This window comes from Pocillopora damicornis, chromosome 13, assembly GCF_964200805.1.
Source record: "Pocillopora damicornis chromosome 13, jaPocDami1.2, whole genome shotgun sequence".
Taxonomy (NCBI): Eukaryota; Metazoa; Cnidaria; class Anthozoa; order Scleractinia; family Pocilloporidae; genus Pocillopora; species Pocillopora damicornis.
Genome location: NC_142682.1, coordinates 14,273,248 through 14,299,763, shown reverse-complemented (window position 1 = coordinate 14,299,763; position 26,516 = coordinate 14,273,248). Strand labels below are relative to the sequence as shown.

The 26,516-nt window shown below is 37.5% G+C and overlaps 2 protein-coding genes across 4 annotated transcripts; one reads left to right on the top strand and one right to left on the bottom strand.

Annotated features, from left to right (window-relative positions):
• Positions 1-3,041: 3,041 nt before the first annotated feature.
• LOC113680113 (gonadotropin-releasing hormone receptor) lies at positions 3,042-10,285 on the top strand. The gene is made up of 2 exons (XM_027197114.2): positions 3,042-3,175; positions 8,086-10,285. The coding sequence occupies exon 2, from the start codon at positions 8,178-8,180 to the stop codon at positions 9,330-9,332; it is 1,155 nt and encodes a 384-aa protein (XP_027052915.2). The 5' UTR covers positions 3,042-3,175; positions 8,086-8,177; the 3' UTR covers positions 9,333-10,285.
• Positions 10,286-12,060: 1,775 nt separating this feature from the next.
• Positions 12,061-25,113, bottom strand: LOC113680125 (QRFP-like peptide receptor). 3 transcript variants are annotated; one of them, XM_089191780.1, is made up of 4 exons: positions 24,989-25,113; positions 16,719-16,885; positions 15,520-15,697; positions 12,869-15,147 (listed from the first exon to the last, which is right to left on the bottom strand). In XM_089191780.1, the coding sequence occupies exons 2-4, from the start codon at positions 16,791-16,793 to the stop codon at positions 15,023-15,025; spliced, it is 378 nt and encodes a 125-aa protein (XP_089047906.1). In that variant the 5' UTR covers positions 16,794-16,885; positions 24,989-25,113; the 3' UTR covers positions 12,869-15,022. The 3 variants fall into 3 exon arrangements, with proteins under 3 accessions (XP_089047904.1, XP_089047906.1, XP_089047905.1); XM_089191779.1 differs by lacking the exon at positions 24,989-25,113 and adding an exon at positions 17,064-17,246; XM_089191778.1 differs by lacking the exons at positions 16,719-16,885; positions 24,989-25,113 and having other exon boundaries at positions 12,061-15,147; positions 15,520-15,656.
• Positions 25,114-26,516: the final 1,403 nt, after the last annotated feature.

Below are 26,516 nucleotides of genomic sequence, written 5' to 3'. Positions count from 1 at the left end.
AACAAACGAACTATTAACTGTGTAGTTTATATTAATGTTGTAGATATATCTTTTTAATTGCGACGTCTTCGCTATTTTAATTACACAATTTGTAGACTTTTTTCCATCATGGAACACCACAGAAGTACACCTATAGATTACGATTAAATGATGATTCAGTAGAGATATCAATAAAGCAACTTCCATTTTTATGTGGAAGACACGAAACAAATTACTAACACAAAAGAGGACTTGGTTGAGAAAAAGAGCGAAGAAACAAACAAAAAAATAACAAAAACACTTTCACTTTGTTTTGGACCAAGTTAGGTAATGAACTGAATTTTATAATTATAGTAGGCGGTGACGTATACGATAAGATTTTAAGTTATTACTTAACTTTTCCGGTTTTTAAAGATGCCATGATTTAAAAGGAAGTCCATGCATTCGTGAATCGCGTCTCTCAGGGACCGGTTATTATTAACGATTGGGAGAAGGGAAGGTGGGGAGGGGGGGGGGAAGGGGGGTTTGAAGGATTTTGGCTTTTTGAAAATGAAATTTACCTGATCTTCATGTAAAGCTCTCTAGAATTCTAATGCTCCTCCCCCCTCCCCCCCCATCCCCTCTTCGCTCACTCTGAGAATCATGTGATCCAAAAAATCCTCCAAAACTGGACTACCAGGCCTTGATATCGCGACCGTTATTAGGAGAGGTTACCAGTCGCATGATGCTAAAATACGACGAGTGAAATACTGCAGCCAGAACCCAAGTTGAAGTTACCTTAAGACGACGTGTTTGCTTGGAGATACTCCGATACGATGAGGATAAGCAACTGCTAAAAGCGCTCACTGGTGATTAATTTATACCAAGCTTAAGGTCTAAACTGACGGCGATATATCGTCCAGGAAACTGCACATCTTGCGGAGGAAGCTTACGAACACTCCATCGACGAAGAAGGCGTAACACACCGTGACTTCCGTTGTAACGAGATGGGGAATTTCAATAACTGTCACAAGTAGGTCGGATGCAGCCCTGTTAACTATGAGAAGCATAAATTTTTCTTTCATTCTCACGTATGCGGTTATGAGAAGGAAATTTCCTATAGGCAATGCTAAGAGAGTGAGGATGAGTATCGCCATGGTAACTTCAATCGGAACTACCCTGATGATACACATTTCAGATGAAGGGTGTCGTTGCTGTTTCCGATTTTCTCACCGTCAAGAATGGACGTGTTTCGTCTTGAAGCCATCATTTCGGCGATGAGGAAATAAGAACTGGCGCTTGTTATCTCTGATCTGATCTCACATACGGTTAACTGCGCTTTTTTAACATCGCAACGCAATTAAATTTGCGTAAGTGCCCTTAAATTCATGGAGTGACGTTGTGCTAAGAGCTTGAAAATTTGTGTCTGTGTGATTTAGTTATTTTCGAGGAACTGAACCCATAATTCTTTTCAAGAAAATTTATTGTATGTTTTCGCCAACCGTTTCTCCTTTGTAAAAAGGTTTCTTTCAATGGTTCCCTTGAAATTAAATTAATTTTTCCGTTCGGCAAGGACGTAATAAATCACTGTCACTTTCTGTTAGGAATGAGATGATAGCTGATAGTCACAGCTGCCACCTTTTGTATGTAGGGCAAATATTTTAATTGTTGTTGTAAGGCTTATTTTGATAACAATACATTCATGAATCTGTGGAGAGCAGGAGGACAAAACTCCTTTAAACGATTGTAACAAAAAGATGCAAGTGAATGGAATCGTTGTAAGATGCCGGGGTTGTGAGGATCCAGAGTAGGAAGTTCTTAGCCTACATTGTTGCAAATGGAAACGCACAATGCAATCATTACGAACGTTTTTGAAGTCTCCCCCGCTTCATTTGAAACCACTGGATCTTTTATTCTTCTTTCAAAACTTTTCTTTTTCTTGCAAAATTGGATCTCACTCTCTGTACATAGTAGACGTACCACTTGTAATTTATTCAATAAAATGTATGCCAAAATTACTATCGGCCAGCTGTTACTCTAGGTGACCAATTTAACCTTGAAAGGAAACGATGTTTGCGCTAGAAAAGAGCTAAGAAGAATCAGAAAAATTGAAATTTCAAGGAAAAATGATAAGGTGTTACCTCAAAAAGTTTATATGAATTGAGCGATTTTAACAGACAGAATAATTTTAAGAAATAGGATTTTTATATCTTGAAAGAAAGCTAGGAAAACATGACCCTAACCCTAAGCAATGTGATTTGATTGACACGTCTCATGGAAGTTGAGTACAAATCTATAAGCAACACGTTACTTAGGGAATAATAAGGTTACTTTATGCTAGCTCAAGTATAAATGCGTCATTTCATTAGAACGCTAATTTATCAGCTCCATTTAAACTAGCAATAAAGGAAATAGTTTCTGCTTGGCGATGTTAAAAAGCCATAGGTAATTGTTTTCCAAGGGTGATATCACTCATTAGAATTGGGTGGATCTTTCACTTTTAGCTCCTAGAGTTGCTCTATGTTCCATTTTCGAGTATTAAGTTTAATATGTTATCGAAAAGATCAACAGGCTTAGTTTTCCATTTTCGTTTCCTTACGTCACCTTTCTTCATTAATAGAAAACATTCTATTTTAACTCTTGAAATCATCAGCATTGGTGGTAGAACTAATTTTTGTTTAGTTTTTTTCTTCGTTATTTTTCGTTTCTTTGATATAAAACTGAACTATACGTTATAGTATAGCAACTTTCCAGTTGTCAACTTTATTACTTTCTAGAACATTGCATACTCACCTTGATTTCTTTGGAAGCATACGTGTATTGATCGTACGTGTGTGGTTTTGCATAACGATAGATGTTACTGATATGAAGATTGCGTTAATTCAAATAGCGAGCTTGGTTTAATAGATAATATGTAACTATCATAGCCTCGATATATCAGCCACCAATATCATTGTCTTTTGACTAAAAAGCTCCGATTTTCTTCCTCCTGTTACACCCTTTGATTCTTTGAGCACTTCGGAGAAAAATTGAAAAAGAAAAATTGACGGCAAGCGAAGGCAAGGACGATCACGAAGAGGATGGATGGATGGATGATATCAGGAGTTGGTCACAACATTTCACTCGACAGAACAATACGGAGAAAGCTTACGGATACATCCGTAGTCCCCTACCTTCGGTCATGAGTATGGCAACAGCCAAGCCAGGAAAATCCCTAGTAAGTTTGTTTTGAGAAAGATATTCAGCGGGATTAGTCATTTGCATGCTTTGTTTTATTTCAGCTCATAATTTGCAACTTCGGCTTAAGAATTAGAAAAGACAAGATATTCTAGTTTTACGTCGACATCAACCACTCCTACTTGACAACAACTGTTTTCGAATAGATTCGAATTGAAAGTGGTTTATGAAAATGATCATAAATGTAAGTTGTTGAAGGAATGTTGATACAGAATTGAAAGTGCTTCACACGCAAGTAAAAAACAGACATTTCCTCTAATCTGAACACCAGCTCTACATTCATTTCCAATTGGCAGACCCGCTAATTAAAACATTTTCTTTTGAGGAGAGAAAGTTCAAGTCTCAAGAACCGAAAATTAGCCATGGCCACAAAAATAGAGTACTAATGGACATTCAATGAATGGTTTTTCTGGCGGAAACATTTAGTTTTTTGCATTCATTAGGCCTTTTAATTTTAAATTCAAACAAAGGTTCTGCTGACAACGATCAACTAGAATCAACCAATAACAATTTCTACGCTTGTATCTCATATGGCTCTAGACTTGTGACTGAGAATTTTATCGAAATGCAATCACGCCATCGGAGAGAAGAAAGAATCTCAGAATATGAGTTACCTCATTGGGCTGACAAAGACCAACGCGCTTGCAAACATTGGATTTTGGCTTACTGGTCGAATGAAATTAAATTAACTTTCTGAAACTTAAAAGTTTAGGTGCTTGTGGGTGTAAAATGGTCCAATGTGTCCAAAGTCACAATGCATTATCAGGCATCAAATAAAACGACACGTCAAAAGATTGCGATTGATAATATTTTTCATGTTAATTTTACGTTAAGTTGGCGATATATACCGGAATCGAAGGAAACGAGGAGGGGGTAGGGGTGGGGTTGGGCTTTTCCCCCAAAATTTTTACTTGTGGGGGGAGAGGGGGGGGGCACTGATTCCCCCTGTTCCCATTCCCCTTCTCCGTCGCCTATGGAGAAGGCTGAGGCTGTATTGAGACAAAATATTGATCCTTCTTGAGTGTGGTGACGTGAGGATGCCTTCACAACATCAGCCGTCATCACAGCTATTCCCGAGGACTTGTTTACAGCTTTTATCAAAACAGCGAAAGAGCGAACGATTTTGAAAACAAATGATGTCGATAGCGAATAAACTATATGGCTAAACCTTTGCATCGCATAGCTTCGTTTTCCAAAGATTTAGCAACTTTAGATTCCAGTATCACTTACACAAAAACGGCATCAATTTTTCGGGTAGAATTTCTGCAGCCTTTATTTATATTTGTTAACATGGGTTAACATGGACTGAAAGTTCCTTTCTAAGTTCAATGTTTATACTTATGCGGGTGTCAGCGGCCATCCCGAGGGGTCGACCCCCGGGCACCCAGGGGCATTTGTCACAGCTGCCGTGACAAATACATGCTAAAGCCCCTCGGGTAGGGCAAAAAATTGGGACAAATACCCCCACCCCTGGAGCAACCTGGGCAACATATAGTCGGTGTTGCCTGTTCCTCGATGCAAAAGTACGAGTGATCATGGTTTACTGAAGCCACATCAGCACTAAAATCCACACAAGTCTCTATGGAGCCCTCAAATTCGAGCTATTCCCCTGCTAAGCCCGTGGGTTGCCCTTGGGTTGCCCGGGGGTCGACCCCTCGGGATGGCCGCTAATACCCGCATTAAGCACTTATTCACTCAAGCTCTAATAGATTACTATTTTCGGAATTTTGACGATCGGTATTTATTTATTGGAGAGCACGCATTTATTTTTACTATGATACTGGAAATTATTTTAATCATCTGTTATCGTTATATTTTCCACCTTAGTTTTCGGTGCCGTTTTACCATAAGATGTTGTTTTCGTCGTTTTCTTTCGCCAGCTGTTAATTGAAGAATCCCGCCGATTTTAAGAGCTTTAAGTATTGATGTCTCGGGTACGTTTACCATTTGGATCCGAATCAGCACTTTTATCACGAAAATAGAACATAGGTATTTTTCTACGATAAACAAAATTCAAAGTTAAATTAAAACAGTAGCAGATCGACATGATGTCTGTGAAGGTGACATCCAGCAGGAAGGCGAAAGATATGAAATTTATACTTTAGGGAGATGATTATTATTGTTTACTGTTTCATCTTTTAGTTCATCTTCATTTGCATAAGTGCAAAAAGGGCTCACAGACCGTTTACCAATACTCACGGCGCGACGAAACGACTCCTAAATTGAAATATTGAAAGCATACTCGAAAAGCTTACAAGCCAGGAGCGGAAAGGCTATACTGATTTACGAGCTTTTTGAGTGTTCTTGTGGTATTACATATGGTATAAAGATAAAAATGGAATCTACGCTGCTTACACTTAAATCCATAATCTACCATTTTACGCGAAATTTATTTGTTTAAGCACTAAGGAGCCGTTCTTAAAGTTCGTGACAAAAGCTGCTGCGTTCAAGAAGGACCAAGCTTGATTCTGGATATACCTTTAAATGTAACTGAGAGCCACTTTCAGTAACAGGACAAAAAGCATTTAGTTTCGTTTCGTTGTGTATTAGTCCATGCCAAAATTCGTTTTATAGTCAGGGTAAGAGGCAAGTTAAAATTTTAACTCAGTCCAATATTAAACGTAAAAGCAAGAATTTTCCTTACGCTAAATCTTATTATCCTTTAATCACACGTGGGTAAAATTACGAGAAGCATGGATTGGGTGTTAATTACTTTTATTGGTGCGTTAGTTAGTATCATTAACGGTTAGCTGGGAAAAACTCAGCTTTAGAAATAAAACCTGCTGTACAAAGTGTCTGATGAGGTTTTCTCAGTTCACTTGAGCCAAGCATTTGATCCAATAATTGGAAATCAAAGCAAAACACGAATACATTTGATATAAACATTATGAAACCAAAAAGAAAGAGAGCAGTGTTTCACCAATAGAAATCCGTCAGACGTCCTTACTATCTTGTAAATTGATTTTGTTAAGGTCACAAAGTAAAGCGAAAATTTTCGTTTATCAACAGCGCCCAGTTGTATAAAGGGTGGATAAGGCTATCCAACAGATAAATCGCTATCCAGCGGATAGGTGATTGCAAATCCGTCTCTATACCGCCGTATAGAGTTTTATCTGTTGGGTAGCGTTATCCAACCTTCAAACAACCTTCAAACAACCAGGCCTAGAAGGTGTAGCGGGAAAAATGAGTGTTTTAGGGCAAGAAAGGATGAGGATTAATTGAGGCGACTGAAGTAAATTCTCTCCATTATATCTTTAGAGCATGACAATATCACGTTCGACCTGGTAAATCAAGGTCAAGAAATTAAAGGAATGAACGAAGCCAGGATTTGGCTCTCTATATCGATGTTATTATGTAGCAACGCAAAGTGCCAATATTTCAACACTGCTATGTTACGGAACTCAGGTTATCTTATCTTTTGTACAATAGAAAAATGAAATAGCTTACTGGGCAAAAAAATAGCACACTTGGAAAAAATAACCAGAAATTAGAGGAAAAAAGACATAAAGGAAAACGTGTCATTGAGGAAAGAGATATAAATTAAAGGAAACTATGTGTGGAATATTATGTAACAATACGGACCAATGGACTTATCAATTATCAACAGGAAATGTGTGGCTTGTTCTTGGCGAACCCTGGTGAAGCCGGAGTTAACTCTTTAACTCCTCAGTATGCATATTCTCCATACTGTTCTCTATACATTTCTTAATGTGCTGGCAAGGAGAATTTGTTCAACAATCAAGAGTTTCTCCAGTTGATTATCATTTCCTTTGTTCTCGCAACTTTAATGTTTGATTCAGAGGTGATATTGAAGGATAAATTAAATGCTTGTCGCTCTCAGGGATTAAAGAGTTAATGCACTTTCTTTATTGACAACTTTTCATGCACATTAAAAAAAAAAGGGTTTAAATTAGTAGATGGGTGCTGGCGATAATACCTCACAAGCATACATAATTTGTAATGAACAGATATTTTGATTTCACATCTTGTTCAGCGTAAATATTCAATTCCTTTTTAAAGAATTTTGTGTACTTTCAAACTTCTGTCTCATACCCGAAAGCCAGCAAGGGAACATATATAAGTTATAAATAAATTGAATGCGTTGATTATTCTCATCTCCGAGATCAAAATCGACATTTACAACTTTATGAAATACCTGTCACTAACGTTAAAATGTGTTTCTTACTGTAATAAATTGTGGAGACACATATTGTTTAAAAAAGGCCACTAATTTCAATTTACTGCTGATATGAAGTGACAGTTTTTCCTCTACTTCCAGGCCAAGAGCATTTCGTAATTAATTTTTTGTCTCACGAGCAAGGATTGTGCTTTAAAACATGAATTTAAAGGGGGTTCAAATTTCAAAGAACTAGCGCATGTCAAATAGCATTCATCACTTTCATTAACAGCAGGCAACAACTGGTGGAGGAAAATTATTTGAAGTGCCCACAAAAGGGAAGGTTGTGTTCAGTAAAAAAATGTTGTCAAAAACAAGAAAAAGGGCCGGGTTGTAATGGAACAAGGCCAAATATTTTCTTATTTTCGCGAGGAATTAATTGGAATTTCATTGAATGATTAAAAAAACAAAATTATTGATGCGGAAGCCTCTGAGGAAAGCCGGACTTCCGTTCCTTTGAAGATTGGCGAGCTTTAAGCAATTTGCAAAAGTTTGGGAATTTTTTTAAAACCTGGGTTGCACTTAGTTTAAGCTACATGTTGACAGATTTATGACGTATACAAACAAAATAAGCTGTAGTGGGGAGGAAAATTGCAATTAACTTCCAAAGTAAAGTTTTGACAATTAATTTTCTACTGTAACAAAACAAAACCTTCCAATTTTTTTTTGTACTTATTACATTGACCCTAAAATGAATATAATTGCACACACAGACCTCCGCGACGAGCGATAACTCGTCCACACCAGCTGGTGTAGCAGTTGCATATAACTCTTGTTTATAGCAGACTCCCTTGGTTGAAATATCATGGCGGTATTTCAAAATGACTCGCTCCAAGGCAATGGCGAAACAACTGCAAGCAGCAATAGTACTCCTTCTCAAGAAGAGTGCTTTGGTCTTCCAACACAAGTTATTATCGCGTTACACGTTTTCACGCTCTTTGCATCCTTCATGGGAAATTCCCTTCTAATCACTGCTTTTGTTAGAATGAAAGAAAAAGTCATCCTTGTGATCGCTAACATGGCTGCATCAGACCTTCTGGTAGTAATCTTTCTACTTCCTCGCTTCATTGTAGCGGAGGCGCTCAGGTCTAATGTTTTTCTTATCCACGGAGGAGGGGGCACATTTTTGTGCAAGGTGTGCAGCTTCTTCAGCGACATGTCGTTGTCGGTGTCAACTCTAAGTTTGGTCGTGATCGCGGTTGAGCGCTTTCTAGCTGTGGTGTATCCTCTTCTGTATATGAAAACCTCTGGCAAGAGACGTCGTCTTCTCGTAGCTTCAACTTGGATCTTGGCCGCAGCATTTCACTTGCCGTACTTTTACACTTTTCGACTGGTGAGAGAAGTCGATAATCAAGGTTATGACTATCATGTCTGTCAATCAAGTTGGGAACCAGCTTTCAATGACCAGTCTGCGCGTCGTCGCTACAACATCTTTCTCTATACAACCGTTTTGATTATGCCATTGCTCGTTATTTCTGTTTTGCACATTACTGTCGCTTTTCATCTTCGAAAGGACAAAATGAGTTCATGTCGAAACGAGAACGGAACAAAACGGATTCGAAAACGCACCCGGAGCCTACTCATGATGGCCATTTCTACTGTTACAGCATTTCTGATCTGTTGGACGCTCCAAATCGCTACAACTTTCGTCTCCCTCTTTTCACCCGGGTTGTTTCGAAAGTGCAGCAAAATGCACACGGTCGTGTCTTCTCTCTCGCACATTTTGGCAAGTTGCTATTGCGCAATCAATCCCTGGATATGCCTCTTCTTAATTCCAAGGCTTTTTCGCGAATTGAAAATTATGGTGCATAGAAGAACATTTCGGCAGTATGCAATGAAGGGCCAAAAAATGGGGTCTGAGACCGAGAGTAGTAATGTCCGGCTTCGATTTGAGAGTCGCACGTGTTCATTCACACCCAATGGCGATAATCACGAAAAATGGACCGAAAGAAGTTACTGATGACTCGATGCTTATGCAGTCTCTCGTCGCCTCTCTTCAGTGCGCAATGTCATGTACATGAAAATTTTGTCAGGACTCCTATTTTAAGGATTTCAGCTTGATGAATGAAAACTTTCACTCCAGTAAGGATGTCTAAAGCCAATATTTCCGTGATACATTTATTTTTTTTGTCTAGTATTTGTCACCATCGATGTCAAAGATTGCTAACAAAATATAAATTACATTTTATGTGCCTTGATTGATATATTTTCTTTTTATAATTTTATGGTTTATCTGTCGTCTATTACTCCTTAAAAAAAATACTCAAATTGCCTTAAATTATTAAGTTTCAGTACCAGTGTCAGTGTATATTGAGAAAAATAAAAAATAGGCGAGTTGATGTAGAATCTTGATGAAATATGGTGAAATACATCTTTCCATAGCATGTTTTAAATTTTTAAACCATTGGATGTTTGAGTACAAGTTTTTTTCTATAGGGCCCCAACTGATAAGTGAAGGGGCCAGAACGTTTAAATTAGTTTGATCAATTACTACTATTAAGATCGCCCACTGTAACGTGGGAAACAGATTATAAAATGATAAAAAGATCAGATTTTGCTGCTTTTGTTAAAGGGTAGAGTACTTACTCGTGCATATCCAATGGAGTCACGAAGGACTGCACCAATGTCAAAACAAATCAACAGACATATAGAAAGCCAGCGATAACAACAGCAAGAAAGATGACCATGAAAGATTCGGCCATTGATTCACTTGTTTTCCACCAGTGGTTGCGTGATAATCAAAGTTTCATGAGTGGAACTGACGCTAATTTGTTAATATTTTAGAGTATGGTGTCAAATGGAAAAAAGGTTATTCCAGAAAAGTTGTATCTAGTATGAATTACTGTCTTCTTGTAGAGCTAATGTAAAAAAGAAAAAGGAAAAAATTAATAAACGTGGGATAATAAAAGAAAAGAGAAATCACATCGTATTCCTTGAACGTAATCTTTCAGGTGTTTAAGACAAACAGAAAATATCAGCTTTAACCTACTTCTCTTCAGAAATGGTAATTAACGTAAATAAGGTTTGAGGAAAGACGGATGAAACTTTGAAAACCATTAAGAAAATTGAGGACAGATGTGTAATACTCGTCTGGCCATTTAGAGAATTTCATTCTTTCTGATTCATTATCTGAGCTAAGTAGCTCTTTGTAACTTTACTCAGACGTTCGTAAAATAACTCCTAGCTCAGAAAACCGGATATTCACGACTTTTAATATCAAATTATGGTACAAATGATAAAAGTTTTTTAAATGACAAGAAAGCAACTACCAATCGGAAACGCACATCAACCACGTTTCAAATTGAACAATATGGCAAAACATGGCTGTTTCAAAAGAAAATTGGATTTGACAAGTATAAAAGCTAAAAAAGCAATATTTTTTTTAAGAGAAAAAAAATTATTATTAACAAGTGCCATTTCGGAGGAGGTGACGGCTTTTAGATCCCCACCATATTAAATAGTGTACATACAATTTAATTGGTTCTTACTTGGGATCTATTGGAGGGCAGACAAAAAGATGACGTCATAGTTAAAAACGTCCTGCTTCAGTTAACATATCAAGAAAAATAGATGTCATGTTTCTCTGGGTCTTTACAGTAATAGATCATAATGAAGACGTCAAATTGTGGTGATCCATTTCTAAACAGACGGACAGAAATATGGAGGCTATTTGTTACCTTTTACTTAGAAGAGTGGGTGGGCAGCCATTGCAGAAAAAAAAATAACCTAAAAATTGCGTCTATGGTGGTGGGTTATTATTTGACTTAAGTAACGATGTTAGTTTTAAACAGGAAAATAAATACGAATATTAAAAAAATACAAATTAATGAGAAGAAATATTTCGAATGTAATCCATCAAACATTTTCGCCAGTGCACAACGGGTTGAGGCAAATCATACGTTGTGACGAGCCTCAAGTAAGACTCACCTGCCTACGAATAACTGAGGGATATTCCCTGATTGATGTTCCCCAATTTTCAAGTTTTCCATCGGATGAGATTCGAGGCTTTTTTCCAATTTAGGTTAATAACAAGATGGCAAAGCGTTAAGCTTTTGTTATAGAAATCGAAAACTTTTTGTTAATACTCGTACTAGAAAACTCTCAAAGTCACCAACCTACAAGTGAAACACTTATTAAACAGCAACTGTTCGGTAACATACGATACCATGATGCATTTGCTTTGAAGGAACCTTGGAATATTCAACATCGTAGCCTTAAAGTCGGCGCGAAAATATGTCCTTGTATCAATTTTTGGGTCATGTCCGCAGATGAACAGTAGTTATATGCGTGTTTATCACAAGTTTTCCTCTCGTCTCTCACTGCTCGGTTTTCATACCAGTTGTTCGTTTTAAAATAGCATCAAAAGTCTTTGATGATATTGCGAGGCCGTGCTAGGTGACGTCACAGACTCCAATAGTGATCAGGACCCGAGCAATTTCCTTACCAGGTTGTTCATATTAATGGTTTTATGAGGGTAATCAGATATTTGATTGAATATCTTCGTTAATTTGATACATTCATCTAATATCATTATTTGTTTCGCACGTTGCACTTTGTTACATTGACTGGCCTTGGTTAACGCTTGAAACATCAGCTTTAGTAACTTTTGACTGTGGCTAATTTAAATTATCAACTCAGTGCTAAAACCGAATTATCTTGTTGTCACCCCCGACGACGCAGTACAACGGTTTCTCTGGAAAGGTACACCTTTTATTCAATTGAGCTAGTCTTAATACATAATAAAAGATACGTAAAGTATATGGACATGAGAAACGAAGAACGAATTATTATTAACATGTTACGAAATATCACTTACTGCCACAGACAGCATAAATTTGTAAATCAGTGCATATTTATACAAACAAGGATTGTTACTTGAATTCTCAGGATTATTGCGTACTAACTGAGGTTCTCTATTGTTACTTCGTACAGACCATTGTTTATGATTTGTCTATTTTCATCTGACTTTCGAAATGATTTGTGATATGTAAATGTAGGAATTTTTGTTCGTTCAAGATTTCGCTATGTATAGTGCTGAGTTTCCTAAAAATAAAGTACTATCCAGTACTGAAATAGTGAAATAGTGAAATATTATCACAATATATCTTGTTCGCAACCAGAGTTGTTCGAGCTCTCCAAATTTCCGGATTTTCTCCGTCCTAGGCAAGTGATAAAGCGTAACTAATCTGTTTTAAATATAATTCAAAAAGTCTGCTCCATAGAGTCACTGAGAAACACCATGAACACCTGTGTGCATTGCTTGAATACTTCACACAGTAGTTTTCTTTGTATCTGATGATACAATGGAATCCCTCTAAATCGGACACCCTTGGAACTGGAGGAAATGTCCGGTTTAGAGGGGTGCCTGGTGAACTGAAGTTTTACACATAAGGCAATTTTATGCCGCATATTGAATTGTCTGACTGTAAGTACCAGCACACGGTACACGAGTACTAAAATAAATCACGTAAAGGAACAAACAACATGGATCACAAGGAAGCTTTTCAACGTCATTTTATTTAATTTACGAAAAAATTCAGTGTACACAAGGGTAATATGATTGCCACTTTTAAATCATGTAAACATGGAATGTTCTTTCCCAGTCCCCGGTGTTTTCTTCTGTAGGCAGTTCAATGTGAACGTTTTGCAAAATCGACTGATCAACTCTCAACTGTTGAGCAAGAAGCGACAGCGGAGTGTCGTCTTCATCTTCGTAGTCATCTACTTGCTTAGTCATTTACTTGCTCGTCAGTCACAGGAAAGCCAGTGGTTTTGAAACATTTCGTAAGTGTCAATGGTGCTGTCTCAGACCATGCCTTGGCTATCCAGTTGATAGCGTCAAGTAAAGTTATTTCTTTACAGAGTTCAGAACGCTTTCAGCCCTTTCGATCTTGCTTAAAAGCGGTCGTAGTAGATGTTTTTTGTATCATGCATTGAAGGCACAGATAATCCCTCCAGCAAGTGGCTGTAAATGCAGACGTTCCATAGTCGTTTCCTTTTCGCTGAAATGGCTCACGATTTGATTTTGAAATACCGCGAATGGAAACAATATTTCCTCGGAGATTGAATGCCATCAGTTCTTTGTGCTGTTGGAAGGAGCAATACTGACTCAAAAATACAGTTAATCCATGTTTTATCCGTCATCTGATATGACCTAATGAACTGTGCATTCCCTTAATCAGGTGGGTTTTACTAGCGTTTTTAGGCTAAACTCTAGAGTTTTATTGATTGACGGCGTTTCCGGATACATTTGGTATTTTGTTTATGGAATGTTTGCCTATCAGTCGTATTCAAGAAACAATGAGTAGAAATATGATGAACAAAGATTAATTCAAACTTAAGCCTTTAAGTCCATCAACAACTTTACAAACTTTAAAATTCCTAGGACTAAAAAAAAACCAAGTTGACTGAAATTGACGTACGGTATTTATACGGATCAGAGGTGAGAAAAACTACTAAAAATATTGAGGTGAATCAATATTAAAATGATGACTGGTCTAATTTTTTTCTTCTTTTATGTAAAACTTGCGTCCAGCAATGACAAAAAATATTCAGCACGTTATTGCGTTAAACATTAATTGCAGGCAACTCGCCAAAAGGACGAGGGTTCGATTCATGACTAAGTCACACGGTATTGTAAATCTTCCGGTCTTCCACGAGACTGTCATCCGACTCATTCTTTCCTTCCACTTTGATTTCTAAATGCTTCATTTACAGAAGTTCTTTTTACAGATTTTACCAAGCTCACGCGAAAAATTTCGAAGGAAAATTAGGCAAATACATGGATTAACTGCACAATATGAAGAGGCTAATATCCGCGAGATATATCGCATGACTTTCTGTATCTTACTACACTCGGGAACCGGTCTTAGTGAAAAGAGGTCAAGGAAAGCAAAAACAACATAAGGAGTCCAACATATAAAAAGTGCCGTTACAGTAACGGCGGCCATTCGGTGCAATTTTTTGATACGTTCTCGGTTTCGTCTTTTTCCCTTTTCGGTACGACTTTCAGCCAGTTTATCCTTGCGTGAGCCGCATACTACAATAGCCGATAGAACAGAGATTGTAAATAGTGGTATTAACAGTACTGTGGTGAATAAAAAAATATTGTAGCGAAGGTGCGCCGATTCGTCTTCAAAAGCTGGCTCCCAGGTAGGAATGCACAATTGGATCTTGCTGTCGTTGGAGTGGAACGGAATTAGGCGCATGATGTAAAAGTACGGTGCATGAATTGCTGCAGACGTGATCCACGTAGAAATGATTGCTCTCCAGCGTACATTGAGCGTGATTTTCTTATAGAGCATGGGATAAACAATCGCTAAGAGACGCTCAACGAAGATTACGACCAGACTCTGTGTCGATACCGCCAATGACATGTCACTAAGAAAAGTACACATCTTGCACAGAAATACGCCTCCACTTCCATGAACGAGAAAAGCGCTGGACCTGATGATTTCTCTTGTTATCACGCGTGGAATTAGAAAGATTGCCATTAACAAGTCAGACGCAGCCATGTTGACAATAAGAAGCATCATAGAATCCTTCGCGCTTAAAAACGCAGTGATGAGGAAGGTGTTTCCAAGCAAGGCAACCAGCAGAGTGAGAACATGTATCACTATTGTAACTTGCTCCGGACCTACAGGAGCTTCATCATCGGCACAAAGATTTTCTAAAAAGGTGTCGTTGCGGCTCGCATTTTGACTGTTTTCCAGACGATCTGCAGAGACGTTTGTATTCATTTTGGCGGAATTCGCTGTAACTTACAGTTGATCGACCTTAAAATGAATCACGCTTAGGGTTATGGTCCATTTATATATTGTTGTACTGCATGAATTTAAAACAGTTGTGCTATTCCTAGCGGCTACAGCGACGTTAGGTGCCAATAAATCGGACCAATTTGGCATCCCTTGAGATAAGCCAAATTCATTAGTCTCTGTACGCGTGACCTTTACCCACTATTAACAGGAAACGATATGGTGATCTAAAGAGAGCTGATAGATAACTCAATATTGCACAGTATACAAAACATTATAAATAAAAAAGATCTTGAATCTATCATAAAACTCCTTAGTAATATTATTTATAGAAAATCATTTAAGATTATTTTAATTCGGAAGTTGTTATCTCTATGGCGAGACATTACAAACCTCTTTCGTAACAGCCCTCATATAAAAGTGTATCATGGGTAGTGATGCATGGTCGTTCGTCTGGTGGGGTATATCCGTTTATAAATAGCTGAAAACCCATATGATTTGAACAAGTGCCAGTGTGTCTTTCCACATTGCCGAAGCATCCAACAGGTGCACGTTCAAAGCAAATTGGCTCCTAAAAAAATGTACAGGTTAAAGTCGATATGAATTCTGAAGAATCGAGCCTCACGTAAGCGGTCTGAAGTGAAAGCCAAAATCTCGAAACATGTTGTCAAATTCGTTCGACAAATACATCATAATGCGAAATGAAATGAATGAATACGCGAAGGAATCGATGATAAATAACGTATGATTCTGACAAATATTTCTGTCAGATAGCAGCGAGTAAAGTTTATTTAATTGGGGAAAATGAAATGTCAAAGTACAAAGAACAAAACGAACCAAAACGAAAACAATAAAAAAGCAAGCCTGGTAAGTAGGGCGGAGGGAAGAGTTCTTGTTACGAATTTGAGGCTTATGCATGAATAGCATGACTAAACACTCCAAGGATAATCGTACATTATCAATGAACGAAATTGGCACGGTATGGAGGGCTAAAATTTCGTTATTGTTTTTCAGAAATTTCTAAACATTATTCGTAGCACAAAGAACATCAACGGTACCGAACGACTTTAATATATGGAACAAAGTGCATATCGTTATCAGTTGATATACGGAGCAGCACGTGAATGTTATCCTAGATAATCTACGGCAGAGCATGTTTTGCACAATTACAAAAGACAAACACCGCCGGAAAGGCTAATTTTGCACTGTCAGATATGTTGTAAAATACGGTTCCTCTATTTTCGAAGACACCATACAACCTACAGCCCATGTTTTTCAATAAAATGGTAATCAGCCTCAACAATAACATGCAACAGTTACTTGGGTCGGATGTATAGATGTGAGCATAAGACCGGTAGTTATGATCTGGACTCTACATTCGCTACGTGAAGAATGACTGAGTAATATAAGGCTCGAAAAATAAATTGATTTCTCTAATAAATTCATTTAATGTTGCGGAACATGTGCGCTGTGTATTGGTCAGTTTCCATACGCTTCCCTCATAAACCGGTGAAGCGAGTTTGTTATTTTCCTCTGTCTCAATGGTTAAACAAATGAAAAGTTGTTGGCTCTTGCTGTAAGAAGCTATTCACCTTCTCGAGACCCAATATCGCGTTATCTTCTTGAAGCATTTGTACAGCCAACAGCCCTCCATTCCCTTCACTCATCGACCTTATCCCCTGAACAGTTCCTAGAAGAGTAGTTGGACCGTGTGTACAGCAGTACAAAGTCGAAACGCCCAGTTCCACATCGGATGTAACTACAACGGGAGACAAACGAACAAGAATGCTTCACTATAAATTTGTCAACTACCAAAAAACATTTTTCCATGGTTGGCTGTTTTGTCCATCTTTTAATACTGTGAATAAATCATAATTGCTTTTCTATATATTTTAAAATATATTTCAAATGTTTAAAGGATTCGCTCGATTTCTTACTTCGTTTATGTTTCCACCAATAATTTCCCGACCGAGACTGCTATGTTTGACTACACAAACAGCCATAGATAAAATGCTACTTCCAATTATAAATATGGCTCCAAAGTATACTTATCAAATAGATTTATGCTAATAAATAATACTTAAACTTTAAAGTGAGCTAAAGCTTTTGAGAAAATAGACAGGATTTCTCTATTGAGACACAATAACTGGGCTAAAGAATTATAAATAACACCTATCCATGCCAGAGCTTTACTGAATCAATTTGTGAAACCTTTAAAATTTTTAAAATCAATCTTTGCCCTCTGTTCGTAAAAAATATCTTATGATGTAGGCTCTTCCCTGAGGGAAGGAATTTAGTGTTTAATTAAAAGAATATATGACAGGTTATTTTTTCAAGGTCCTAAGCGGTTTTTTACTGGACAATGTATTGATATTGTGGGGAGACATTAAATTGCAAGAGGTCTGATAGCTCGTGCGGTTCACTTGTGGAAAGAAAAAGGAAAACCCTGTTAAAAAAAGAGCATGATTGATTAAAGATTTTGTCGATTTTTTAATAAAATTGTCGGAAGGGGAAGACATTTAATCATAGTTTAAAGTTAAACTTTGAGTATTCACCTTTTGACTCAAAATCATTTTGTGTCTCATTTGTGGCTAGTGACATCTGAAACACGGAAACATTTACATTAAAACAACGAAATGGTGGTATGGCCTAACAAATAGGCAGTGAAGTCTTTTTTGTTGCCGTCATAAACGGCGCTGCCTGAGGTAAGGTGTTTTAATTTTACGTAAAGAGGTCGCGTGTTAAGTTTCTTACGGCCATGTTAAGGTTCTTCAAAAATGACTTGATTTTTTGTGCCCTAGTTTCTGCCAAAAAGATTTCTTGTAGGGTCAACGATACATAATCAATCACTCTGAAGCTCGTTGCAGCTCGAAAATCTCTGTTGTTATAAACGTGAACCAATGAGATTGTTCATGTGTTGGGTCTTTGAGCGTGGGTGGATTTATACAATTACGTTGTGAAGCACGTACAAAACTGAAAACTCTAAACTCCCCAAGTGAATGTTATTCAAAACTAATTAAACTTTTTAACACCAACGTTACATTTCCAAAACGCCTCACCACATTTGCGAATTATACCACTCCTTGCCTTCTATTTTTAATATGGAGTGCTGAGGGAAATGATTTTGCGATAAACACGCGCAAATGAAAAGGTTGTTACCAGAATTGCTGAGAGGTGGGATCAGATTAATGCCATTCCAGCATAATTTTTTCGGCTGGTCCAACGTAAATATCATTAACTTATCCACTAAGTTAGTTCGGGTCGGACGGGAGTTCCATGGCATGACGTTGTGATGTACAATTCGAGCGCAGCGGATCTTACCAATGAACGAACGCCCACTAGTTTCTCATCAGGCGGAGCTAACTTACCCAATAAGTATTATAAAATTTGGGAAAGGTGTGCTCTTTTTCTTTCTTACTGCTTCACGGATAATGATAACGCGACATTTGCTAGTGCAGACGCTGAACATATGAATTATTGCCGTATAATCATGATCCAACTTAATCATGAGTATATTCATTGTTATCAGCCAACAACCTGACCTTAAGTTTGTCAAAAACAGAGTCGATGTTAATTGTATCGAGGCCAAAGTTCTGGACATTTTCAGAATGCGGAACGAATGAAATTTGCTAAATCCCTCGGGGATTACATAGACCAATTCCTGAATTAGGATTGTCATGTCAAAAATGTTTAAAAGAGGTGTACATGGTGCAATAAAGCGAATATGACATCGTATTCGATTCAGTGCTATAATCCTCACTTTCAAAATGCTAAATTGTTGTGTGGGGAAACTTTAACAAAGCATTAGCTGAATAGCTTTAAAATTCCAAAATTGCCCAGCGCTTGTCGATGTGGGCTACCTGTGGAGGCAATTTCAACGATTTTTTCAAAGCACTAGGATGGCGGAAACTCTCTCATCAAAGATTAAAAAAATAAAGCTATCGTGATTTATTAGACCTTTAAAGGGATGACAACAGAATATTTAGATCAAGAATGTCTTTTTTTGTGACGAACCTGAACGCTGTATTGTTTTTAGGAACACAGAGAACAAACTAGCTTTTCCTCAAACGCGCACTGATTACCTAAAGATAAGTTTTTGGTACTGTGGAGCCCTCTTGAAGAACAACATACCACCAGAAAAACGGAAAGCGGTTTCTTTACACGATTTGAGACAAAATTTAGTTGCAACAGCTCGTAGTATATAATACTCTAAGTACAAACGACTGTGAATATATAAAAGTCATATATTTGAACCGTGAGGAATACAGCCTCCCAAAAAAGCAGCCTCTATTGGTTAAATTGTGTAGGTAGCTAGTCGATTATAATTCTATAGGGCTGAAAGAGATATGAAAGAAATATTGAGTAGAGGTATCTTATCTCTAATCTAAATTTTTTTCTTCTTGCATTTCATTTCGTGCGGGAAAGTGTAGTTTTTTAAAGCCTTCTATGCGCCATTTTGAGCGGCCCTCGTAGAGTGATTTACGTGCAGAGACTTCAGCAGTGGTAAATCTTCGCTACAGTCTGGCAAACAAGTTAATCAAAACAAATTCGTGACAAATTTAAGTCGATTAAGTTTGCTTAAAGGAGCATTTGCATCGATCAATTGATAAATAAACTGTGATTGTAATATTTGCCAGAAGGAGCCCATCATACAAACGCTCTAATGTCGTTTCCCGTAAACTTCCTCACCATCCTTGGTTTTGTCCCCTTTTCTTCCGTTTAGCGCTTGGGTAACTTGATCTTAAATTTATGGCAAAAATTAAAAATAGAATGAAAATAATATTAAAAGAATGATCAAAGACGTTGCCGCGGTTTTAATGAAATCTGTAATTGGCAGAATCCGGAGACACTTAATCTTGGTAGTTGCATGGTTTTTGAATGTTCATTGTTTGATTCCAACTTTGTGTCGATCGCATTTGCAGTCAATGGCAGCTAAAATAAGGCGAATAGTAAAGGCGGTGCAGATTGTCAATGTAAATTAATCTTATTCGCTTCTCCCACAACTCTGTAAGACATTTATCAAGCTGCATAACAAAAATCCTCCGCACTCGAGCCAATCGTATAAGTAAATGGAGATCTCTAAAGATCTGTCAACGATTTATAATGAACAGATTTAAATACATACATCCACGAATATGGATGTATGATTATTTTTAATTTGATTTCCTACCCTAAAAAAATCACCTGTACCGACAAATGCGAGTTCGTGACATTAACCATTTGTTTCTCGTTTGAAGATCGCACATTTAATACTCGTTAAGAAGTTAACGATCGTCTCTAGTACGAGAGCGAACCAACCGGATTACTTATTGTGCAAGGTCGTTGAGTATGGATCTACCCAAATAAATATAAATTGTCCTTGAAAATGAAGGCTTCGAACTTCTAGGTTGTTTTGTCTTTCAAAGCAAATTGAGTTTTAAATGCAAACTTGGTATTTTAATAAAACGCCACACACGTTTATGAAGCATAACACTTCCTGCCAAGTGTGTGCTGAGGCAAATGATTTAGTTCCACTTTTTCCTCTTGAGAGTAGTTTATTCCGACTGTCACGACTTTCTAGCATTTTAAACTCTCGCTTTCGTTGGCTTAGTAGCTACATAAACACGAGTGGCTTTGAAGTTGTTACCAAAAGTACCTTTTGCGTATTCAGTATGGACCGAGAGGAGGTTTATAAAAAATTCCCAAGAGAACGACGCTTATATCCAGTCATCTTAACCGGACAAGCTTCGTCAAGAAATTATTTTTTTTATATGTAATTTGATTTCGCTTTTTCAAGAACCAAGAATGACTTGTTTTTTATTTATTTATTTTTAATTTATTTTATTTTATTTTAGAGAGCGGTTAGAGAAAGCCACCTGTGTCTCTAGCAAAACCCCCCCTCCTGCTTTTTTCGACTCCATCGCCGATACTGCCTCAAAATTACTAACTTTGTAAGTCTTCTCCATGCAACGTTCTTCTTGCGTGGGATCTAAGCGGACAATCCCGAACGGGCAAGCTGTGCCCATCTTGCCAGCTCGGATAGCCAATCAAAGTACAGGATTCCCCTTCGCGTTTCCCAAGGGCGCTGCCAGCGAAATGATAACATGCTCTTATTACTTGGTAGGAGGGGCGGACGGGTAACCATTTGCCTCCTGCAGGTTATGAATACAGTCTAAGCGCAGCGAGCTTCCAATTCATGACTAGGAGACATATTTCAGTAAATAGTTAATGTGCATTTTAGCATATGACGGCCAAATTTTGTCTATTGGACTTCTTTAGTGAAAGATGGGCTCTCTTGGTTTTGCTCATTAGCGGTTCGCACTGAGGTAAGCTTTACTTCGACTATAAAATCCTTATCGCCAGAAGAGTCCGCGAATCGATATTCGCTGCTGAAACGTGACATTTTTGGGGCGGGGGAATATTAGCCTTTAATAAGAGAAAATTCATGGGCAAGATTGATACTGAAATTGAAATTTTTCGAATTCACAAGCATCCTCCTATCCAGTTATGATCACACCTTTTTGCAGATTATTTCAAAGCTATGTTTGGCACGAACAATTTGAATATCATTTTGTAAGGTTGCTTTTTACAACACCATATTTTAAGTAATTGGTCAAACATATCGCCAGATGCGAAACCAGTTTTCGTTTCCTACTTGAATATAAGCAGCTCACATCTTGCTCCTCGTTCAATATTTACGTTGCATCATCATACTGTCTGTCCCTTTTTTTCTTTTTTTATATTTCGTTAATTTGGATCCCGAATTCGGTTCGAATGTTTAAAAGCTGCCGCTTTACCACATTTTTGTTGTATGCAAATGAGTTATGGATCTCATCACAACTCATGTATAAACATAACTTTTTTTTTTTTCTTCAAATCATCAGCCGGGCCATATCTCGTTATGATTACACCTTTATTAAGAAGCTACGTCCGGCATGAATCACCTGAACTTCGGTTCGGTTTTGCAAATTGTGTAAAGCTGAATTTTATGACACCATAATGTTTGTAAATGAGCCAAAAAATACTACAGATGCGAATCCAATTTCCCCCTTCTATTAGTAAACAAGCACTACACATCTCGCCTCTTATTCGGTAGATAAGCTCGGTCTTAAGATCAGTCCGTGTTTGAACAAGCTTTCGTAATCTTTTATCCCACGAACTCGTTTCGGTTCTGTGGGTCCTTTTCGTGCAATTGTTCACGTTCAAATCAGTGCGTCATGATGGTCACTGTTTTAAAGACAAGAAAACTAAGGAATATATATGTATATATTCGCTATCATCTCAGGCGTGTTTTTTTAATTGAACTATGAGAGGCTAGAAACAAACCTTGCTAGAGGTTTGCATTGCGCGGGCTTTAACTAAAAAATTAAGAAAAAATTTTCAAGTCAAAAATGTGTTGTTGGCTTTTTTTTACATATCCTCTGCTTCCAACTGGCGGAAATATTTTATCTACATTACTGAATTCCCGAATACAAAGATTTCGTTTGTGCGTCAACTTTAAAAAAGCAGTAGCGAGGCATGCTGGCTTAACATATATTTAGAATAATACATGGGCGCGCGCAGATATGGAATTTCTCTTTGGGTTGAACACGAGAGAAGAAATTCATCACAGATTAAGACGGTTAACAGGAAACAACACTCATCGCGTTTGATCTCAAATAGCACAAAAGACTAAGTTTGCTTCCAATCACGATTAAGACAGAGTCTTTTTATAGTGGTACTATTTGCACGCGTGGCGAAGAGTTGTTACAAGAAGTGCTGTGAGGTAGGATCAGTTTAGTACCAATCCAGGCCAATTTTTTTGAGCATGGTTAACGTGGCTTTACAAGCCCTGATGCTGAAATTGTAGATATAAAAGATTGCCTTAATCATGATTTGAGTTAAGTGTACACAGGCTTTTCTTTGCCAACAGGGTTATCTTGAATTTGGCAAAAGTTTATTTCATGTTTATTGTATCAAGGCAGAAATGCTCGACAGTTTCAGAACGCAGAACAATTAATACCAGCTTTATCTCTCGGGGTTACAAGTACCATTTTCTAAATTGAACTTGGTGCAAGAAGACGACATTATATTCCACTGAATGTAATAATCCCAGAATGTAACAATCTTATTCAGCCTAATTTTGGTCATTGTAATATTGTGTGGGGAAACTGTAATAAAGGCTTATCCGAAAAGCTTCAAATGCTTCCAAATTGCACAGCGCACCTTTTAATGCATGCTATCTATGATGATAATTTGATAATAACGTTCCCTAACCTAACGTTCCCTCCCTTATTCAGCCTAATTTTGGTCATTGTAATATTGTGTGGGGAAACTGTAATAAAGGCTTATCCGAAAAGCTTCAAATGCTTCCAAATTGCACAGCGCACCTTTTAATGCATGCTATCTATGATGATAATTTGATAATAACGTTCCCTAACTAGGGTACCGGAAACCGGCTCATTAAAGATTAAAAAAGAAAGCCATCATGCCGTAAAAGACCCTACCCGGGAATGCACCAGAATATTCAAGACAGAGATTGTTTTTTTTCCTTTTTGTGACAGCCTGAATCTTTTATCGTCTAAAGGGAAACGGAGAACAAACCAGCTCTTTTTAAACTGTACAATGATTTCCTAAAGAGGTTTTTCATACAGTGGAGTCTAATTGTGGAACAAATTGCCGCCAGAATAACGGCAGGCAACTTCTGTACACTATTTCAAGCCAAATTGAAACGCCACAGTTTTAAATGTAATATTTTAACACAGCCTACAAGATTAATTCTGTTAATCTCATTTTCTTGTAATTGTATTTAGGTGGTAGATAGTTACAAGATTAGAATTCTATACGGTCGTACAAAGTGCCGTGTATGAATAAAGGTATCTTATCGCTCATCTTAATTTCCTTTTGCATTTCGCTTCCAGCGGGGAAGTGTGGCTTTTTACTAGCCTTGTTATGCCATCATGTGCGGCCCTAATACAGGGAACTACGTGAAGAATCTTTAAGAAGGGTAAATTTTCGTCATGTTATATTTGTTAAAAAAATAAAATATTAAAAATGAAAAATTCGTGACAAATTTAAGCAGGCCAAGTTTGCTTAAAGGAAAATTTGCATCGATCAATTGATAAATAAACTTCGATTACAACATTTGTTAGCGGGAGCCCATAATAGTTTAACTTTATGACAAAAGAAATACAAGAAATAAAAAAAATTGCCTGTAGTTGTTGCCGCGGTTATGGTGAAATTTGTCATTGGATGAGGTCGGAGACATCTAATCATGCTAAGCATTCGGAGTTTGAATCTTCACCATTCGATTCCAATTTGAGTCGCCTTTTTAGGCAAAGACAACTAAAACACGGCATTTTTCATAGCAGGAAAACGAAATATTTACGGCGCAAATCACTTTGGTTGAAAGAAAAATATTGGTTTCAGAATGAATTTGTTTTAGCAATAGTGTCATTACGTTGGTTGACAACAAGCAGCCTAAAAACCGTCTGTTATTAATTTTAATCGGTCACAAAAAGTACCTAGACAGTTAAAACGTGAGGTATTTGGTTACAGTTAAACTGAACGATGGAACTTTCATTCATTGAATATCTGAATTTTCTCAAACAATTTGTTCATAGTGAAAGAGCGAGCGCAGTTTTAAATTCAGTCCTACAACAAATATACGCTCTCAGTGGGTCTTTCCGAGTCCGTTCAATTTGGACATTTGTACCGTAAATTGCATAACAGAAACTGAAGGAATTTATTGAGAAAAGGCCGCATTACATTCCCTTGTGTCTCGTTGGAGTGTGCCATTCGGATTACGTTTTTGTGGAGGAAAGACCAGATTTACACACGCCATAGCAGCAAACAAACGAGCAAACTCTCACAACTTCAAAATAAAAAATTTGAATTCACTCACAATCACTTTCCTCGCCGTTTACTCAATGAATAGAGGTAAATCTTCGTGCATGAATAAATCGTCGATGAGAGTGAATAATACTTTCCGTTAGATCATTGAATGTTTTTTGAAGAAAACATTGTCGTGACAGTCCTTGCCAAACTAGTTCCGTTGTTTTTCAAATGTTATTGCGCTTTTTTTTCTTACGCGCTCTCTAATTAACAGGTGTCAGATTGTGACAGATACTTGTAAAAATAATGTTTCAAAGTTTGTTTGGAAGCCTTTTAAATCGCCTTTATCCTCACGCAAATGAAAATGTCTCGCTGAGGCATCTCTTTTTTAATTTGCATCACCTCTAATTAACTACCATTTACTCGCTCAAAAATTTTTCAGTTTATAGAAGATCTTGCCGTATTTACAGCCCTAAATCATTCGGGTTCTTTCGGAAAGAATTTCGTCAAGTTTAAAAAAAATAAATATGTTATTTACCGGCTAAGGGTCGGTCCGTATGGTAAAAAACTGTGACCTCGGTCTTGAAAATGCTGCCCTCGGAAAGTGCTTCGGCCTCGGTCAGTATTTTCAAGACCTCGGTCACAGTTTTTCACCATACGGACCTCCCAGCCGGCAAATAACATATCTTTATTGTTTTTTCTAGAGGGCACGGTAACGAATCCTGCAATCTGATTGGTTCTTTACCCGGTCAGTATTTTCCTATCTCTGCCCACGGGCCACGGTAACGCTTTCGTGAGTCGCCGAGTACATCCCAACTTTCGTTGTCATTTTTCATAAATATACCTCGTTTTCCGGCTGGGCAGTATTTTTAAGCAAACACGTCGGTCACTACCTCAAGCCGATAAATAACTTATGAATCCTCTCTTTTCTCTCTCTCAAATCACTTTGGTTGACAGAAAAATATTGGTTTCAGAATGAATTTGTATGAACAATAGTGTCATTACGTTTGTTGACAAACGGCCTAAAAACTGTCTGCAATTAATTTAATCGTTCACAAAAAGTACCCAGAAAGTTGAAACGTGAGGTATTTGGTTACAGTTAAACTGAACGATGGAACTTTCATTCATTTAATATCTGAATTTTCTCGAGCAATTTGTTCATAGTGAAAGAGCGAGCGAAGTTTTAATCTAAGTTCTACAACAAATATACGCTCCTGGTGAGTCTTTCCAATTCCGTTCAATTTGGACATTTGTACCTTAAATTGCATAACAGAAATTGAAGGAATTTTTTGAGAAAAGGTCGCATTATATTCCCTTGTGTCTCGTTGGAGTGTGCTGTTCGAATTTAGTTTTTGTGAAGGAAAGATCAGAGTTAAACACGCCATTACAGCAAACAAACGAACAAACTCTCACAACTTCAAAATAAAAAATTGAATTTACTCACAATTACTTTCCTCGCCGTTTACTTAATGAACAGAGGTAAATCTTCGTACATGAATGAATGGTCGATGAGAGTGAATAATACTTTCCGTTAGATCATTAACTGATTTTGAAGAAACATTGTCGTGACAGTCCTTGCCAAACTAAGTTCTTTTGGT

What these genes read in the sequence shown, in the direction of transcription:
- LOC113680113 (XM_027197114.2), top strand. Translation starts at nt 8,178, where the DNA reads ATGGCGGTATTTCAAAATGACTCGCTCCAAGGCAATGGCGAAACAACT.
- LOC113680125 (XM_089191778.1), bottom strand. Translation starts at nt 15,111, where the DNA reads ATGAATACAAACGTCTCTGCAGATCGTCTGGAAAACAGTCAAAATGCG.